General features: G+C 39.9%; 1 protein-coding gene across 1 annotated transcript in view; it reads right to left on the bottom strand.

Moving 5' to 3' along the window:
• The window catches only part of hdac11 (histone deacetylase 11), a 28,358-nt gene extending 13,739 nt beyond the window's left edge, over positions 1-14,619 (bottom strand). Inside the window, exons 1-6 of the mRNA XM_034585402.1 lie at positions 14,430-14,619; positions 13,012-13,071; positions 12,741-12,889; positions 11,223-11,323; positions 10,244-10,360; positions 4,337-4,379 (exon numbers count right to left, since the gene is read on the bottom strand). Of these exons, the coding sequence (XP_034441293.1) occupies positions 4,337-4,379; positions 10,244-10,360; positions 11,223-11,323; positions 12,741-12,889; positions 13,012-13,067 (466 nt within the window). The 5' untranslated portion in view covers positions 13,068-13,071; positions 14,430-14,619. The remainder of the gene's footprint in view (positions 1-4,336; positions 4,380-10,243; positions 10,361-11,222; positions 11,324-12,740; positions 12,890-13,011; positions 13,072-14,429) is intronic.
• Positions 14,620-19,948: the final 5,329 nt, after the last annotated feature.

Raw genomic sequence — 19,948 nt, 5'->3', positions numbered from 1 at the left:
GAGTCAAGAAGGAAATGCAACAGCAGCACCCCCAAACAAATGATGAGATGGTATCGACATGAATTTAAGGAACATAAACGTTTTTTTCCCCAAATATAGCACAACCTTCTATTAAAAGGTCAAACCACGAAGAATCAGTTCTGCAAAAAGATTATTCTCCCAAGGACAAATGTACAGGTGGAAACTGACACTTTTATCGACTGTATATCAAACCTGGCAAATCGCAGCCATTATCAGCACTTCTGCTAGTGCACACAAAGATACATAGGTGATGACAATGTTATCAGCAAGGGCAAGTTTCTCAGATCTCAGAGAACCTAGTGAGCTGCACAGAGAAGGTTTGGGGAACACAGATGTCTGAAGCAGAAGCAGTTTCATGATGCTCAGGATGAGCAATACAAGTAAATGCTATGTAATGCCACCCAATTCTATAGGCTGCCCTTTACAGGAAGTAATTAAAACACAAATGTCCTCACTTTGCACAAGGTCACCATCACCTCTAACACACTGAAGTCTGTGAAGCAGACATAGGCAGGAAGTGACATATTAACTCTGCTGCGTAGATCACGTGATAATCCTTACACCACCCCAACACCATTGTCAGCTCTTATCAACACACTCTTTAGACATCTTCGTCGGTGTCGTCTATGTGTGTGACATTGCTTTTTAACCGGGTTTTTTTGTTGTTGTTTTTTTGTTGTTGTTTTTTTGTTTGTCCATTTTAGCGTCTGTCACGTGTTAGAAGCGTCATCAACCCCCACACCTTTTGTATTAGTGTGGAAGCATTCTGTGTGAGGGCAAGGTCAAACATACAGGAGTATGTTGGACTCCACACGAAGCCACGCAGTGGATTTGCTGCACCAAATCGAAGCAAATGTTTTCTTCGACCCCTCATACGCACTGATTGGAAGTGAACCAGGAGGCGGAGGTTTGCCACTGAAAAATGTGCGTATGTGTGACTGGGCCCTTCGCCAGTCGCAGATATTAGAGCCTCAGATTTATGCATTCTTGCTTTGAGAGTGTGATGTTTATCTGTGACTGTTACACTAACAGGAAAATATAAACTGAAAGGCATTGAAATTCAGAACACTGATAATATACAGAATATCAATAAATATACAAAATGTCTGTGTATTTCCGTGTTTTTCCACTGATGTCTGAAACATGATTCATCTATAAATATTCTGTTAAGGAAAAACTATCACTCTGTAAAGGTGAGATGAAGACCCTATTCCACAGAAAATATCAATGTTGACTTGAAGCACAAAGCAGAATATGTAAGTTTACAAAGTGTCTTAGAAGCCTATACATAATCACATGTGGAACAGATGTGAACCCCATGAACCAGGGTCACAAGCTCTTTCCCTTGATTCGACAGCTCTACAGAGGTTTCCTAGCAACTGATTTACACATTACTGAAATATTTACTCGCTAAGACATTCCTCATGTTTTTATGGTGCACCTTGATTTAGAAAAATCACCAGCTTGAAAGTAGCCGGTATTACTGAGAAGTTAGAAAGGGCTTCACACACAAACTGGGTGATGCATGTATAATTAATAGCTGGTGAATCCCAGTCTTGGTCAGTCAAAGTTCTGTCACTTCTTTATGAGTAGGTTAACTCAAACGGCACCAACTGTCAAGACTCACATATAACAGGTTTGATCTTATCATGGCAGCCCTCATGAGTGTTACAGCAGCTGTGGATGCGTGATCGATGGAGGATTCACATTACAGGTATTCCACAGCTCTGAGTGTAGCAGCCTTATGCTTAAATCATTCACGTTTAATTCCTCCCTGATTGGTTTACACGCAAAATTTACTTAAAAGAAAAAAATAATATATCACATTGACATTTAGACCCTAACTACAAGTGCCTCCAATTTTGATCATCTTTGAGATGTTTCTACAGTTTGACTGGAGTCCACCGGTGGTAAATTCAATTGATTGGATATGACTTGTAGAGACCTCTGTCCATATGAGGAGACAATGCATATCAGAGTAAAAACTATTTATGAGGGTCGAAGGAGCTGCCTGCAGAGCTCAGAGACAGGTTTGTGTCGATGCACAGATCTAGGGCAGGCTACAAACAGATTTCTGCTGTATTGAAAGGTTCCCAGGAGTATAAGGGCCCCTATAAAGTTTGGAACCAGGGCTCTTTCTAAAGCTGCCCCGACCAACTGAGTGATCACGATAGGCCCTGGTAAGAGAAGTGATCAAATACCCAATGGTCACTCTGTGCTGGCTGAGGTCGTGATATCTTGTGTTGGGATCGGGGAAACTTCAAACATTTAAGCTGACCTTTGCCATTTGGATTTAAAATGCCACCACTTCATGATTTTATCCATTAGACATTTAAGATATGTGGCAGATTTAGATGAGATTCCGTCCAGGCGATCCTCCTCATATTGCATATTGAGTAAACAAGAATAGGAAAGATGTGAGGTCCCAGTGACCTTGGCGACCAAAACTCAACAGTTTATCGTTGAGTCCAAGTGAATGTGTGTGCCGCATTCAGAGAAATTCTTTCAAGCTGTTCATGTGATATCCCGTTCACAAGAAACATGTGGCTGTCACTGAAACAGAGGCATAAAGATGTGTAAAGAAATAAAGATTTGTTCCGTATTTGGAATTTGAAATGTTTTTTATTCTCTTCTGCAGAGGCATATCAAAAGTAAACATAGGGGCAGACCTTTTAGAAATATCACATTTTCAGCAGTGTTATGTGATAAATTTGAATTTTTCAACAAATACAAAGGAGACAAAAAATAGACCTGAGAAGCAGAGGTGTGAGGCAAACCAGAAAAAGGCCTGAGAGCTTGCTACCTAGCTGAAGGAATAACAACAAAGAAACTGAATTTCTTCACCCACAGCTAGAGGAGGTGGTCACGACTCTGGAGCACACCAGGAGAGGGTGACACACTTCAACAGAGAGCCCTAATAGAAGCAACCATGACACAACATAACTTAATGGGAAATATGCTTCACTACATTCTTCATCTGAAAAAAAGAAGACCTCTTTCAAAAAACTGAAGCATGAGATTGTATTTCATGCAGAAATGCTGCTCAAAAATCCGGACGTTGTTGGAAGTGCAATAGTTAATGGTGGAACCAATTCAAAACCTACAGAAATCTCCTGAGAGAGGAAAAGATTTATCAACGAATTGGAGGATCTCAGAATCGCGGTGAATCCAGCGGGGGACCCCCTGCTGTCTTCTCACATTGACTTCACCTGGATTTCTACAGACTTTATACCAGGTTATACAGGTTTAAGTCAAAGAGGTAATTTCAACTAACCTTGCATTCACAGATTATATCAAGGTGGAAGACAAAGACACTCAGGACATCGGGGATGAAATTGCCAAGCTAAGGGTGGCAGATGATAAGGAAAAGCAGTTTGTCCCTGACTCAAGGGTCCAAGAGCTCCAAGAAGAGACCAGAGTCCCCCCCTCAAAAACACTCCTGAAGACAACAACAAAGAAGGCTGCAACGTAAAAAAGATTACTTTGCTTTGTAGGACTGAAACCAGTCATTTGGATGGTGCATAAAACCTGCTTTATTTCATTTCTTGGTAAATTATGATGATATTGTCATATAAAAAACATGGTTGATAAAACTGCATCAAACCATCAGTCAAATAATGTAAGCCTTCTGTTGCACAGGTGTTTTGTGTCCAGGATATAAAGCTCTCAGTTTACAGCATGGCGGTCTAATCACTTCTCCGCTCTGCAGCACCTGAAACTTTTGTTTAGTTATCCTTATTTTACTTTCACTCCACAACAATCCACCTTACGTAATTTATTTTTACTAAAATATCAGGTACCTCCTTTAAAATAAGGAAAAAATAACTTGACCTCTTCAGCTTCAGTGTCTAAAATTGTGACATTAAATGGATGAATGATAGATTGAATGTGAGCTATAGGTAGGCACCAATCTTACTGTTTCTCCTCAATACTGACTCTATAACCTAAAATATATATAAATTACTATTGTTCTTATTTGCCCAAATATAATTCTGTACCTTGTTTCAAAAGACAAATATGGCAACAACTGTCATAATGTGTTTTGTACACCCCAATATCCTACCAGACATCCATGTTTAAGAGCAACATACTTTTGAAAGGAAACCTTTCCAGGCAAATATAACCCAGGCAGCAATGTAATTTCCTCGAAGGTGTATGTGTATAATAATGTATTGTGTCGCAGGCATGGCTGGACCATAGACTAAAGGCTTTTATAAAAAGGGTGAGACACTGACACTAACAGGTCACATACATTCCCATAATCATTATCAGCTGAGTACAGATGGACTGATTTTCTTTTTATTCTAAAACTTACCCACATTTATGGCCCACCCTCGGTCAACAGCCAATTTCCCCGCCTGTGGAAAAAACAACATTTTAGTTCAACATTTAATAGCAACATAGAGAGATGCATAATATATGGCCCTGAGATGCAGCATTTCAATTAATGAAATAAAAAATGCAGCAACAACAATCAAGTGTATTTTCTCTGTGACCATAAAGTGATCATGTTTATCAAAAAATACTTCTTTATGAAATTAGAAATATGTCCCAAGGCAATGCATTCAAAACAATAAAACAATTCAAATACTGTATGTGGTTACCAAGGTTCTGTTTGTCCAATTTATAAATCTGACGTCTAGCTACGTAGGGCACATACATAGCAGTAGCAAGAAAAACTATATGAACCTGAATTTAGCATTAGGCTGATGGACGATGCCATCAACCATTGACAATGGCAGCAGCCTACAACAAGCTCTTACAGTAGCTGTGTATCAGACCATTTTTTTAAACCAAAAAAAAATATTTTTCCTTCACTGATAGCAAAATGTCCAGGACATGCCCGAGGGATTTTAAATCTATACATGAAAAAGTAAATCATTTTAACTCTAAATTAAGATCAGCTCTTGACAGTGTGGCACCTGAGAAATCAAAAAAAAAAATGACAGAATACCTCTGCTAAAGAGGGAATGCCGTAGAGCTGAAAGAATGTGGAGAAAAACATTCTTTGCGCTGGGAGAGACAGGCATATTTCTCTAAAGTAATAAATGAAAATAGAAACAATCCTAGGTTTTTATTTTCCACAATCGATCACCTTTTAAATCCGTCACAGCGCTCAGAATATACATGACCTGCCTCACAATCAAAATGTGAAGAGTTTGCTGAATTTTTTGAAAACAAGATAATAAATATCGGGGCCAGTATTGTAAACACCATAGATATGTCAAATAACTCAACCTCTTCCCAGACAACTCTAAATTCTGTTAGAAAAATCAATAAAGCGGCGCTTCGTGAAATTATTGCACAACTGAAGTCTTCCACATGCTCACTGGATGCAATCCCGACTAGATTTTTCAAAGAGGCTTTAGACAGTTTTATTCTCGATCTTGGAGACATTTTAAATTGCTCACTGGAAACAGGCATCTTTCCAGATGCACTTAAAACAGCTCTGGTAAAGCCCCTTCTTAAAAAAACAAATCTTGATTCTTCTATGCTAAACAACTACAGACCCATTTCCAACCTGCTTTTCCTTAGCAAAAATTCTAGAAAAGGCCATATCTAAACAGCTGGATGAATTCCTTCTTATGAATCATATACACGTCCGATTTCGGTCTGGTTTTAGAAAGGGGAAAAGCACCGAAACAGCCCTGGTGAGAATAATAAATGACCTTCGAGTGAGCGCAGATAAGAAAAATGCATCTATCCTGATGCTCCTCGACTTATCTGCTGCATTTGACACCGTAGATCACAAGATCCTTTTACACAGACTAGAAAGTTGGATTGATATCACAGGCACAGCTCTAAACTGGTTCAAAACATACCTTACTGGCAGGACATATTTTGTTATCCTTGGTGACCATGTCTCACAAAAGCATGATAACCCTTTCGACATTCCACAGGGTTCCATTCTTGGTCCATTACTTGTTTGCCTATAAATGTTACCACTGGGAACAATTATTAGTGACCATGGTGTTAGCTATAATTGTTATGCTAATGACACTCAATTATATCTATCCGTAGCACCAGTGACTCTGATGCTCCAAACCAAGTTATAAATTGCCTCTTCCGCGTGGAACAATGGATGAGAAACAAAGATAAAACCGAAAGTCTTGTAATTGGTACTGATGATCAGAGACAAAACACTATTAGTAAACTTGGAAGTCTGGCGCATCACAACAAATCCAAAGTAAAGAACCTGGGTGTTACACTTGACTCAGAACTAGATTTTAATTCACACAATAAAAATGTCACAAAGATGCATTTGATCATTTAAGAAACCTTGCAAGAGTAAGACTGTACCTCACTCTGGAAGATGCCAAAAAGTTGACTCATGTTTTTTGTACTTCCTCGCCTGGGCTACTGTAATGCACTATATTCAGGATTACCGAAAAAAATCCATTGATCGACTACAACTTGTACAAAATTCAGCAGCCAAGGTTTTAACGAGAAAAAGGAAAAGAGATCACATTAATCCGGTTTTAGCGTCTTTACACTGGCTTCCAGTATCACTGAGGATTGGTATAAAAATTATTTTAGTTATTTTTAAGTCTCTTAATGGTACAGCACCCTCAAACATCTCTGACTGTTTATCGGAATATGTTCCGAACCGTTCCCTAAGGTCGTCTACCGCAGGCTTTCTCAATATCCCCAAAACAAACTATAAAAAGTTTGGGGAAGCAGCTTTCTCTTGCTATGCACCAAAGGTTTGGAACAAACTCCCTGCACCACACATCAGACAAGCGCCTTCTGTTGATAGTTTTAAGAAACAACTCAAGACCTATTTCTACAATCTTGCTTTTAATTAATTTTATCTGTTTTATTTTTATTCTTACATTTTAATTTTTTCCTAAGTCTTTGTTTTATTGCTAACATGTTCTTATTGATCTCTTATTTCATGTTTTTGATTTTATTGAAAGGTGCTGTATAAATACATTTATCATTATTATTATTATTATTATTAGTCAGTGCACTGTTCCCTTCACCTACACCATAATGTTGGTAAATAGTACTTTTTTACACTACACACATATTATGCTAACCATAATATTCAACAATAGAAAATGTATCGACACATTTTCCCAATAGCATCATGAAGCACCAAGGTGCTCTTTGGCCAGGATATTTCTTTCGAGAGCAACAACTTCTTCTGTGAAGACCTGTCAACAAGGCTCAGGGCTGGAGCCCCACTTTGCAATATACACTACCTTCTTGGGTCTCGTGATCAACTTTCAAGGCTTCTGGTATTACTGCCATGCAGACAACATCAACCTACACACATCATACACCCCAGATGACCTCATGGTTATGTCTCACACAAATCCACATGGATGAAGGAACATCAAATTAAACAGAAATATTTCAAAAAATTAACACATAGTCATCCTGGTTAATCAATATCTCCATCACAGTATTAACATCAAAATCGCCTCTTTGTCTTCCCCCCAATACCTCCTCTACTAAAATCCTGACATGCCTAGCTAGCACATTCTGTTCACTTTTTACCTGATCTCCTAATATTTGTTTTATTGAACCTTAATGTTTCAAGGTTTACTACTGTACTAAAGATTAAATGTTGTCCCTCCGTTTTAAAATGCTTTGGATAAAAGTGTCTGCCAAACCAGAAAACGTACTTCCATTTCAATCCAATTTCATTGGTTAAACTGTTGGGCAGAACACACACACACACACACACACACACACACACACACACACACACACAAATAAAAGCCCTGATATATTAACAGGAGCTTAATGGGAAATAGGAATGAGGATGGATTTTCAAAATAAAAGCCCCCAGGTAGTAATAAGACCTTACCAGTAAGCCTGAATTGAGGCTGGATTTAAAAAATAAAAGCCCCCTGATAGTAATAAGACCTTACCAGGAAGCCTGAATGGAGGCTGGAGTTGACACACACACACACACACACACACACACACACACACACACACACACACACACACACACACACACACACACACACACACACACACACACACGTTGATCCATTTAATCATGGATTAATCATGTGTGCATGGCTACGCATGAAAAAGCAGTTATTTATGGCTGCTCGCTCCACTGGCTGATCCTCTTAACAAACCATTAATGACTTATCTAATACACGTCACAAATAAGGGGCATTGTTGAGAATATGGTTAGAAAACCTTCAAACCACTACCCTGTTCTCAAGTATTGATGGACAAGATCAGATAGATCATTAATACCTGCGACATGTCCGATACCTCCAACGGAGGGTTCCATACTGAATGTTTTAATCGAGGACTGGTGTTGCATGCACACTGGCAGATGTTCTTTTCAAAGGCAGGTCAAGATTTGTCGGTGGCATGAAAAAGCGGGCTTGTCTACGATGTATTTGTGGAGGCTGCCTGAGAGGAGGAGATATGAGCTGGGTAGATTGTGTATAAATGGCAATAGGGCTCTCTGATAGATGAGTTATAAGACTTATTAGCATGTATGCACACACCCTGGCCATGGCTCAACACTCTGCTTTGTCTGGGGTAAACAAGCACGTCCATATTTTACCTCTAATTTCATCTGCACACCTCCATCAACCATCAGTCCCATAACGCACCTCTTTTAGTGAAAACACCTGATGCTAGGTGATATAACTTGAATGATGTCAAGTATATGTTATGAAAACCATGCAATGTGCCTCATTTACATAACACTGACTTTGTGCACATGTCACATTTGTTTTTTATTGCTTAGTCGTCCTTTTTTTCATAAAAAGGCAAACAGAGATGGATCCCAGTGTCTCCACATGCTCCATAGCAAACAAAGTGAGCTGCACAAAGAGGACTTCCTTCCATCCAAACATTATAATTTGTATCATCATTGGGCAAGAGGTGGGATACACTCTGGACAGGTCACGAGTCCACCACAGGACAAACATACAGGGACAAACAACCATTCACTCTCACATTTGCACCTATGGTCAACTTAGGTTCTCCCATTTAACCACTGTGTTGCTTACAAAGAGAATTAAACAGACCAATAGGACAACAGTGTTTGCCATTAATTGCCTAGACTGTGGTAACACGCCATAGTCAAAATTGTACATTTTGTGTCTTCCTTAGTACTTTGTGCCATTACTTCATTGTAGGGCTGTGGGCAGGACCACCCTATGACTCTGTAAGCTTATAATCCACCTTTTCCTAGGACAGCTCAGATTTGTAAATGGTAATACAACTGTTAACTTGTAAAGTCTACACATCTGTTTGAATTCACAACTGTGTCTATGAACAAAGGCAGAAATGTGCATTCACACTGTTTTCCTTGGATTTAGAAAACTGCAAGAATGCCTGATTCGGTTTTTTAAATATCAATCACTGTTGAAACGAGAAAGCACAAGCTTTTTTTTACTACCACAATTATCCATGAATGGATGCAGAAAACCTCCACACACCATCTGTTTGTCATTTATTACCCTACTGGTTTGGTTTATGATGACATATTGTCCAGACTCAACAGGACTCAGAGATGTTTCTGCTCCTGCTATTTCACTTACCACTTTATGTTTTTGAGAGGCTCCAACCAAAGTAATAAGTTGCATTTTTCAAAATGAAACAACATTTCGATGGAAGTCATTTCAGCTCATCGGGTGCTGTCCCATTCTTTCCATTGCAGATGCATTTGCATCAAACATACATTTAAAAAAAATTTGATGTAACAATTTAATGTCACATCATCAAATTCAAAGCTTGAAGGTTAAATAAACAACACGAATGTCTCTTGTGACATATTTATAATAAAATGTTATCGCTATATAAAAGCAACATGATGAACTACATCTGTCTGTCGTTCATGAGAGATAAGGCACTACACGGTGGGCAACCGCCCAGCAAATCTATTCATCTCAACTCTTCACTGCCAACTTGGTGATCTATGCTCTGCACTGAGGCAGATCTGCAGTGGTGCTGCTCCACACAGTTCAGATCCAGGGGGTTGAAATTAGACCATAACTGCATGTTTTCAATACTACAGCCTGATACCAAGAGTACAAAGTGAAATTGAATAAATTTGTTCACATTATAACTATGACTTTTAATATGCTATAAGATAATACAAATATTTCTGTTCCATTAGAATAGTGATATTATAGGCTTGTTGGGTGCTGCATGTGTGATCTGTGATGCACATAATCTTGGTTTCTTCCTCTGACAAATGAGGCACATGAAGGGGATGAAGCCCTCGGACACTTACCATTATTGTCCCTCCTGTCTGTGTCCGCAAAGGCCTCAACACCCTCCGCTGCACCAGAAAATTTGGCAGACACATAAGAGGTGGGATTTCTGTGATCGTTGCCACCACCAGCGACCACTGTAGTGAACAAGAACACAATCAGACACTGCATAAATACGTCTATCTGTGCAATGACTCTATTACATATAAGACAAACACAACCACAAAGGAATCTCAGGTTGACTGGAGGTAGAGAAACACACTTTTAACATTTGCAAACCCAGGTGGGGATTTGGTTATAAAAGGTGTAGAGACGTTGACTAAAGAAATACACAATATTGCCAGGGGGTTTATGAGAGAGCCTCCACGCTCACATGAAAAGAGACAGTACAGAATAATGCAACTTCACAGCAGAATATTGAGGTACCTCTGATCCCTGCAAGATTTGGTTCTGGTTGTAGAGGAGCAGGAGGGAGATAAACACTATCTTTGATGATTTCCAGGTATGACAGATTTACAACTACATCTTGGTATATCTATTTCACAAACAGCTGTACTGCAGCTTCCTAAATTCACATGGATCCAAATCAGCTCCTAGAGCTGATGAATTAAAAGCAGATGGTCTTGACTGAGGACTAATTCCCCTTTGGGATAATCCACTACATTCTGATGAGAAATCCTCATGACCTCCTGCATTACTTACAGGTGGAATGAGTCAAAAGTGAAGCAGGGAAAATCCCAGGAAACAAAGTCTTTGGATGAATTGCATGAATATTATTATCAAATGTGAACACAGGGACTTTCTAGTTTAATAAGAGTCACATCACTTAAATCCTAATGGATCCCTTATCCCCTCGGTGCCTCTGTGTGATGCAAGTGATACACAGAAGAGAGATGGAAGAAAAAGAAGAGAGGAGATGAAGAGCTGTAGTGAACATGCCATGCTGTCATAATGAGTGGTGCACTCAAGGTTGGCAGAGTTGAGGAGAAACACAACTACCTTTAATCTGTTGAGGTAACATTTGGTGTGAACCACCAGCAGATCCTCCTCAGTAGCTTCAAGGGCTTCCACGATGTTCCCATCAGTGAGGAACTGCTCCTCTGTGACAAGCAACAATAATAACAATAATAATAATATTAATGTTCAACATTGGTCTTCAGCAGAGACTGGGGGATGCTGATAAGGCCTTAACCGAGGAGCTCAGGATCTAACCAGGTACATGTTGTCAGAGTATCTGAGATGTACCAAGCCAAGGCCAGTAAGAAGTCTGGCAGCTGCATTTCAAACAAGCTGTAGTTTATGTAGACTCTGTTGGCCATGACATACTGTATACAAAACAGATTTATAGTCGCTCACATGAGGGGGAGTGAAAGCATGTACGACAGGCTCTAGATTTCTACTGAATAAAGTTCAACTAATTCAAAGTCAGTCAGCTGAAATGAAAAAATCAAGGCTGTAGGGTTGGTAGCCCTGGAAAAGCTATCAAGAGCAGGCTGCACTTAAAAAATACAACTTAAACATCCCACCCCCTCCCATCAGCCCTCTCGTCACAGCTACGGCCACATCAATGTGCACAGCCTGACAACTGCTAGAAGACGACTCACTTTTCTGTGACTTGCTTACTAATTTCTGCCTATCTCTGCTTAAGATGTGTACGACTCCGGCTGAAGTATCAGTCATGTGAAGTGAGAGCACGGGCAAGGTGCACACAGGCAGACAGGTCTTTTAGTGACAGATAGGTACGCGAGTCATTTCATTTAGGTGGAATGAAATGACTGGTTGTATTTCTTCGACTTTATTTAGAGATGGCTATCGGAACGTTAAGAGAATTTCAACAAATAAGATAACAACAAGTTTCAGAAACAAATTACCAACCTTTCATTTATCATGCATTGCCAAACTGAGCTGAGGTGGTTATCAAAGGTGATAGAAAGTTTTTCACAGTCCAGGCATCTGAAGACCAGTTTAAGGACTTGTGTTTTAAAAAGTTACGCCTCTGACTTTGAATGTAACCCTGAGAAAAGAGTAAAATCTATTACAAAATAAATGCCATGGTATTACTTTCTAAGAAATGCAACATCATCTACTTTTTCTATACATTATTACCAAGGTGTTTTTATTAAATCCAAGGTTTTCCTCTGTAAGCAGAAGCTTTGTATTTGCACTCTTCAGAAGGTTTTGTGAATTCATTAAGCTGTGTGTAGCACTTTCTATAGCTAAGATGATCCATGGTGCAGATTGACAACAACTTCATATGAAGTCGTGCCAGTTTGGCAGCGACTATTCGTGGCCTTGAAACCTGCACTGGGCTTCATCTGCTGAACTTGCTCAGACTCCCACAGGGAGTGTTCTTTAATCGTCTGTGTTCTGGTGTGCTTCTTCTCCACTACACTACACCCCCCCCCCCCCCCCCCCAAACTCTCTTCTCCACCTCTTTTTGCCTTTCTGATCCACTATGAGTGATTTCACATTTACAGTACCAGCTTGGGGACATGTCCCCATCTGCCTCTCTCTTACCTTTCAAGAAGCGGATGACTTTTCCCCACTTCCCTGAATCAAATGGATGGAGCTTTTCAAGGCCCATGAAAGTGATGTTGTAGTCTGGGTGGTACACAATGGGCAGACATGTTCGGGGGATGCTGGCGTACAACCCAGTGGGGTGAGAGCTGAAAGGAGATTGTCAGAAAAGGCTTTCAGTACATTAGTGCTACATTACATTTACATGAAGTGATTTCCCCACTGGCTTAATAAGCACCACTGGCACATGCTGTTTGTTTGTGCTGCTCACCACCTTTTCCCTTCACTATCTTCTTTGTGAGACATGTTTCTCGGGCATTGCTGCATTCATCTAGTGAAAAAAGAGAGAAAAAACAAGTTTACAGTTAAATTCACACACATATTTACAGATTTAAATGTTGACAGTAACACAATGAATATCACTGATTCTAATGGAATATGATGGATCATTTCAAAATGCTGTAATTTAGCAGTTTGGTATGTAGATATTACAGTGTCCATTTTACTGCACATGCCAGAATTGCGATAAAAAATATATATCTACCTACTAAATCTACACGTCTTTCCATCTGTCTGAATGTGGAATGAATGTCTTGCAAACAGCTCATCCTATCCATTTCACATTTGTGTATTGTAAGTGGCCTAGTGCCATTAACAGTGTGTAGTGTAGACTCTGTTGCAGTGTTGACTTTGATGCGATTTGGACATGTGATACGATCAATATAATAAAAGTTTAATTAAAAGGAGTGCGCCTTCAGGCTGCGGATATGTGTGGAACACATATTCCTCTACGGCCTCCGATCAACTACAGCAGCGGTCAGCAATTGGCGACCCACAAGCCAAATTTGTCCTGGGAGTTAATTTTGATAATCTGATTATTTATATTTCACCATGTCTGACTGATACAGAACACTGTCATGGCAACAACATTCACAGAATCACTTCTTCAATCTGACTACAAAGTTAAAGCACACCACTCATTTTGTGGGTGCAATGCTTCATATCAGGAGAAACTACAGAGTTTATATTTAAAAAGTAGTGAACTTTGAACTTTGTACAGAACTCTGAAATAGCCGACATGCAATGACACAAGCTCAGGGAATAATTCAAATGAAAAAATACATATGAACAGTAATAAAGCAAAATTCAGTTCCATTTCATGAAAAATATTGACTTATATTATCTTCAGATAAACCAGGTAGGATGAACCCAAAGTTTTCTAACTTCCCTCTGCATCATAGACTGTTTATAAAAAATCTCTGCACAGAATATCCAGCACACAGACAATACAAAGTGTCGGTAGATAGTAGAACTGTTTGAGGAGGACTCACTAATGACAAGGAATCATTCTGAAGCAGCTCTGGAGCTTTAAGAGGGAGAGAGAGCACGGATCGTTCCCGACAGGCAGATTTAGAGCACCACGCTGAGGAGTCAAAAGCCTCATGTCTCGCGCATGCGCAGTACGTTGTGTACATTTCCAACGACGCAACAGCAGCACAGACGGTAAACGTGCGTGAGCCGTGTGCAGTGATTTAACCCGAGAGCGATTTACCGTCCAAGGAAACATCAACATAACCAGAGCTGCTGTATGAGACGTCCTGACTCAGTTAGAGGGAACAGAGGCTGACACTCACCTGCTCCTGTGTGTGTGCGTGTGTGTGTGCGCGTGTGTGTGTGTGTGCCAGTCACCGAGCAGCTGCTGGAGTAAAGAGGCAGCGGAGACAGTCAGTGTCTGTCCTCTCAGGCTCAGCTGGGCTTTGACAGCAGCAGGGAGAGAGACAGCCTCTTTTCTGGACACTGTGTCTGTGTCCTTATATCTCCCTGCTCCGCCGCTACGTAGAGTGCGTACGAGGGTCCGGTCGTTCTCGCGAGCTCCTGCCAGTTACGCTGCTGTTGTAAATCCTCTACTTTCACTTTCACTCTGCTTTACTGACAAACAACAGACAAAATGAATGGTAGATGCTCCAGGTTTTAATATCCTCACAGCCCCCTTACAGCAGTGGTTAATTCTCTCTTCTCCTTTTTGAATGCACTGATATGATTATATACAATGAAACGTTACACAAAGTCTCAGATTCACTTATTCACTTATAAAAAAAGTCTGCCTAACTTTACAGAACACGACTTTTAAGCAGAGCACTTAATTAAAAATACATACAGTGGTGGATCCAGTATTTCTCTAAATCAGCGGCCATAAAGATGACAAAATGTACACGTCGGGCCAATTATATGTCCAACATCCATGCTCAATTCCTCATTCTCTAAGGTGCACGTTTAAGTCTTTTCTTAAATGGAGCCACACATTGAATATATTTTGAAAATTGTTCCTTTAGTTAAGCACATTGCAGACTTTTAAAAACAAGGTTAGAAAATAAAATGCAAAATTTAACATATTGTCACATTTATTGTCAGTATTGTTATTGACTGACTAGTTAATTAAAAAGAAAAACTATTGACAGCACAGGGGCATTTCAAAGGCCAATCAGATTTCAGCTGCAGCCAGTGTCCTCCTATGATTCGCTTCATGCCCTCTCAAAATAATATGTTGCCCAAAATGCTGACTTCAATTACATTTTCATGTACATTTATTACACAAGTTCAATGTAGATGGTCATTTAATGAAGTGTTTACTATCATGTGGATTTTATGTGAATGAATCAAATCACTTTAAAGAGATTTAAATAAAGTTAAACTTGTGCATAAAAAAATTGCATGTATAATGTGTGACTTTATTTAATCATATGTTACACCAACATGTTTTGATAATGTCCCAAACAGCTTTGTGTGATGTCTCAGAATGCTTTGAACCTTCTTTCTCAGGGCGTCCCCATAAATGTTCAGTGGGGTTTAAATCAGGTGACAGCGGAGGAAAGTCCACAGCAGTCAGGACTCGTTGGTCTTGATTTATTGGTTGGAAAGCTCGATGATGTGTTTGGGGTCATTATCCTGCTGCAGTACTACTCCACAGAGGAGCAAACTAAAGGGTGTAGCATGTTTTTAAGGGTGTTTTGTCAGGGTGTAGTAAATTGCAGTATTGCCCACCCCAAGTGTTTGGCCTGTTTTCCCCTGGTGAGAAGTGGTTTAGATACTGCATGCTTGAAACAGCCTCCTTTGAAACCGCCATTCCAGATTGAAGTAATATGTTCTTTATTCAACAAAATTCTGTATCTGTGATTAAGTTGCTTTCCATTCTATATCCAGTGATTTATTTTATTTTATTCTATCATTATTGTTGGCTCGGGTGGAGGTAATTTTAAAAGTTACCACAAATATACACTTGAGACAGTCTTTGGAAAAATGTATGTAGTTCCCACCACTCATTAAAGATAGGTCTGTGAAATATGTATCAAATGGCCATAATTTCATATTATGCATTTATTTTCTTGTGTCCCAAATCATGCTCTTTAGGCTCCTTGTGCTGTTCTTTCACACAACACAGATGCAGCCATGAAGGGAATAGTGGAGAGCAAGCATGGCAAAGCTTACTTAAGTAACAATGTGTTTAATTATCATACAGTGTAGAATTTTGACTGTGACATGAATGCATTGTTCTATTTGTATTACAGAACACATTTACATATGGACTCGCATCTGCATTAAAAAGCAAAGCAATCATTGAGCTTCTATCACTTTGTTTCCCATTCGGTTCTTTTTTCCCAGATATTTCCGACCAATGCTCTTTTGTGGGCTGCTGTAACAAGCACTTCTCCCCAGTTGGATCAATAAAGTTGTACCTTGTGTCAAAATGTGCAGCAAGGATCTTGCAAGGGAACAAAAAACGGAATTCTTTTACTTTTACGTCAGAAACACAGCCGATGTTTCGGCAAGGATCTATGAAGTTACACCTTATCTGATCTGTGTGTGCAATAATGTGCAGCTTCCAGCAGCTATGTTTTTACAAGAGTCCCCCACCACAGCTTTCACCACTGCAATGCAGGCACTGACAGGCAAAATGTTACCTGTAATTCCTCTGAATATGATGACTCTGTAATCCTGCCTTTTGGCAAAGGAAGAGGCAGACGTCTATAAATAGCATGATATGTTAATGTGTGTGTACAGTAATGGAGAGGCTCTGTCTCTGAAGTGAGGAAGAGCAATGTGTCCGCTGGGCCTCGCAATCTCGAGAACTCGAGAAAAACTCTCATATTCCTGTCAGTTGTACTTCACCGTGGAATTTCAATGACTTTGTTGTGGCTTATGGTTTATTTTTAGCAAATGTTCATTTCCTATGCTTTGTCTGAAGGATACTGCATGTGGATTATTGCTGTGGTGTGGTGATTGTTTTCAAGAGCACATCTGTCCACGATCACACGTTATTATTATTTTCAATAAAAAATACTGAGAAGGAATTGTTTTTAGTGTTAACAGAAAATGTTTTCTGACGTGTTTAAGTGTCTGTTTTAATAATATATAGGGGTTAGGGTTAGTAACCTAATATCAGAGATCAGTAGAAAAAGAAGATGAGACTCCGTCCATCTATTATCTATAGAGCTTATCGCTTTAAGGGTCATGGAGGGGCTCGAGCCAACCTCAGTGGACTTTGGAACGAATTACCATGACACTGCAGGGCCTACGTACAGATACAAACAACCATTTACACTCGTATTCACATCTAGTGTCTCTAGTTAACCAAACCAAAAACTTTTATTGATGTAACTTCAGAATATGTAGTTTAGCAGACATTTCAAGTACAATCCAGGAAAGTAAACATATTCGGTGACATCATCAAACACAAACACAAGATTCGTATCACATGTCCAAATCGCATCAAGACATTCTTTCTTCAAATTCCTGGCACCAAGGAATCTACAGCAAAAGGTGTACACAGGTATGCTGGTGCTGGACTTAACCAAGCACCAGGTGGTAAACACTGGATCTGGTCCAGTGGAAACCCTCTAAATGTAGTCTTAAGTCTAGAGCTCTATTGTTAGACACCATGTCCCTCAATAAGTTCCAGCTCAAGTCAAAAAGGGCAACTTTACCATCCCAGATGTTGCAATTGGTTTTTACCGACATGCTGTTGTGTTCAAACCCAGCCCAACCCTGACTGATGAGAGCTTAGATCAGCTTTCAAGAGGCCGGCCAGGCCAGTAGGAGGACGTCATTTTTCCCTCCTGGTCACCATGAAGGACCTGGCTTTTTCCACTGACAGTTCCCTGGACCTGGTGGGACAGATGTTCAAATGAGGGCAGCATTTCAGTGGAAAGAATAATTGTCTATGGTCAGGGAAAGAAGAACCAGAACTCCTGCATGTAACTTTTTAAAGTGTCGTTCAAATGTTTGGAAATTAATTGTTTATATTAACGGCCTGTCCCTATTACTGCAGATACATTTTTTAATGGATAATTTCCCTTATGTTTATAAAAAGTCTCTGTCCACACAACTTTCCTTTTACAAAATATCTCCATCCAGACGAGAAAAAAAAATCAACTTTTAATCCTCAAACAACAATGCTGGGCCAGTAGGTGGCGATAAATCTAACAATCAAACAACAGAAGGGCACTGACGTCCAAGAAATATTGGTAGAGGCAGGTGTTTGTGAATGTGCTAAAGTTAGCTGCTAACTTTTAATTAGACCTAGCAGTACCAAACTAACGTAGCGAAACCATGATGTAGCCGCCATTTCTAATTTTAAGTTTTTTTAAATCTGCCCATTTGTAAAAATATCTGTTTTAGTGACTTGAAATGCAGTTTGCATGTGGACGATCAGCACAACCACAGAGGAAAGTCAGTTTCACAAAACCTTATCGTGGATGTAATGACTGAACTCTCACTTCTTGTTTTATTTAGTTTTTCAATCGCTCTGTTCATGGACTTCAGCTTCACCTTCTCCCATTGTTCAGTTTCCAGCCACTGCACTCATCTCACCTACAGCTCATCACCAATCACTCACCCAGTATATATATATATATATACAACTGCTCATACACCACTTCCCTGCCTGATTGTCTCTTTTGACCTTTTGCTTGTTTTTGTATTTTCTGACGTTTGCCTGTTTAGTCCTTGTAACCAGTGGCGGCTTGTTAATACAGGGCATTGGGGACCCCTCCCCCCCTCCAACATCCTGAGACAAAAAATCCTGTTTAAAAATGCTAAACATAGTTTAATCATATAATAATATTTTACTTGTACAATGCACCTGGTTGACCGTAAGCGCCTGTGAGCATTCAATATAAGTTGTTTTCAAATTGTACCTGGTTAATTTCTGTCTGAATACAACTTCCTGGTGTGGAGCGCCGACAAAATGGATGTCAATGTGGGTCCTGAAAGTTTTGGCAGCGACGGGACCTGAGGCTGCTCTTTAATTGGCTGTTGCAGATTTTCCACGGGACACAGCTCTCTGCGCCCCGGACACTCCCACTTTTTTTTTTTTATACAGCCAATAGGTATTGATTAACATTTGTTATTATCCAATGTGATAGGTCGACCCTTGACGCCGTCTCAGCTGCGTCCAACGTCACTGAGTTACATCCACTGCGAGCTTACTGGCTTCAGGGGAACTGCGGTAAATCCAGTGATGTCTTTACAAAAACACCCCAACAAGAAAAAGAGAGGATACAGGAGCTTGGTATGAACCGACCGGATTTACAGATTCAGCAGCAAGTGGTGGGGACAAGCTTCCATCTGGGGCTTCTCCTGCTCTTGGTATATGAAACAGAGGTGACAAAATGGATGTGGTGTAAATAATGTATTTTACTGCTTCCCCTGTTTGCTGTTTTGTGTGACCTAATATATCTCTCTGAAAAATGCAAACGGCATGAAAGTTGCCACAGTCCCAACGAGGCTACATTTTCAAAGAAGGCTAAAGAACTGGCATATTGTGTGTTGTGTTGTTTTTGTTGAGTCTGGCTTCAGTCTGAGGCCACGGCCACACTTACATGAATGTAGCAGTGACAAACCTTTGCCTCCCATTCAGCTCCAATTTGTGCAAGCGAGGAGGTTAATGAAACGTTCACTTCCTGTGGGGAAGGTGGCTTCATGTGGGGTTTAACTTTGTCGAAATTACACCCATGATATTTGCTTATGTGTGACTGTGTCCTACTTCAAGCAATGTGACTATGTGACCCAAACGCATTCTGAGCTTGAACTTACCAGGTCGACATAAAAAATAAAACTGCTCAGACAAAGCAAATATTTCACAAGTGTGTGAAATAGTTCCTCACATATACAGTACAGTGCATCGTCTATTCTGCATCCAACTTTGCTGC

This window comes from Hippoglossus hippoglossus, chromosome 5, assembly GCF_009819705.1.
Source record: "Hippoglossus hippoglossus isolate fHipHip1 chromosome 5, fHipHip1.pri, whole genome shotgun sequence".
Classification (NCBI taxonomy): Eukaryota; Metazoa; Chordata; class Actinopteri; order Pleuronectiformes; family Pleuronectidae; genus Hippoglossus; species Hippoglossus hippoglossus.
This window is presented reverse-complemented; position numbering and strand designations above follow the sequence as displayed.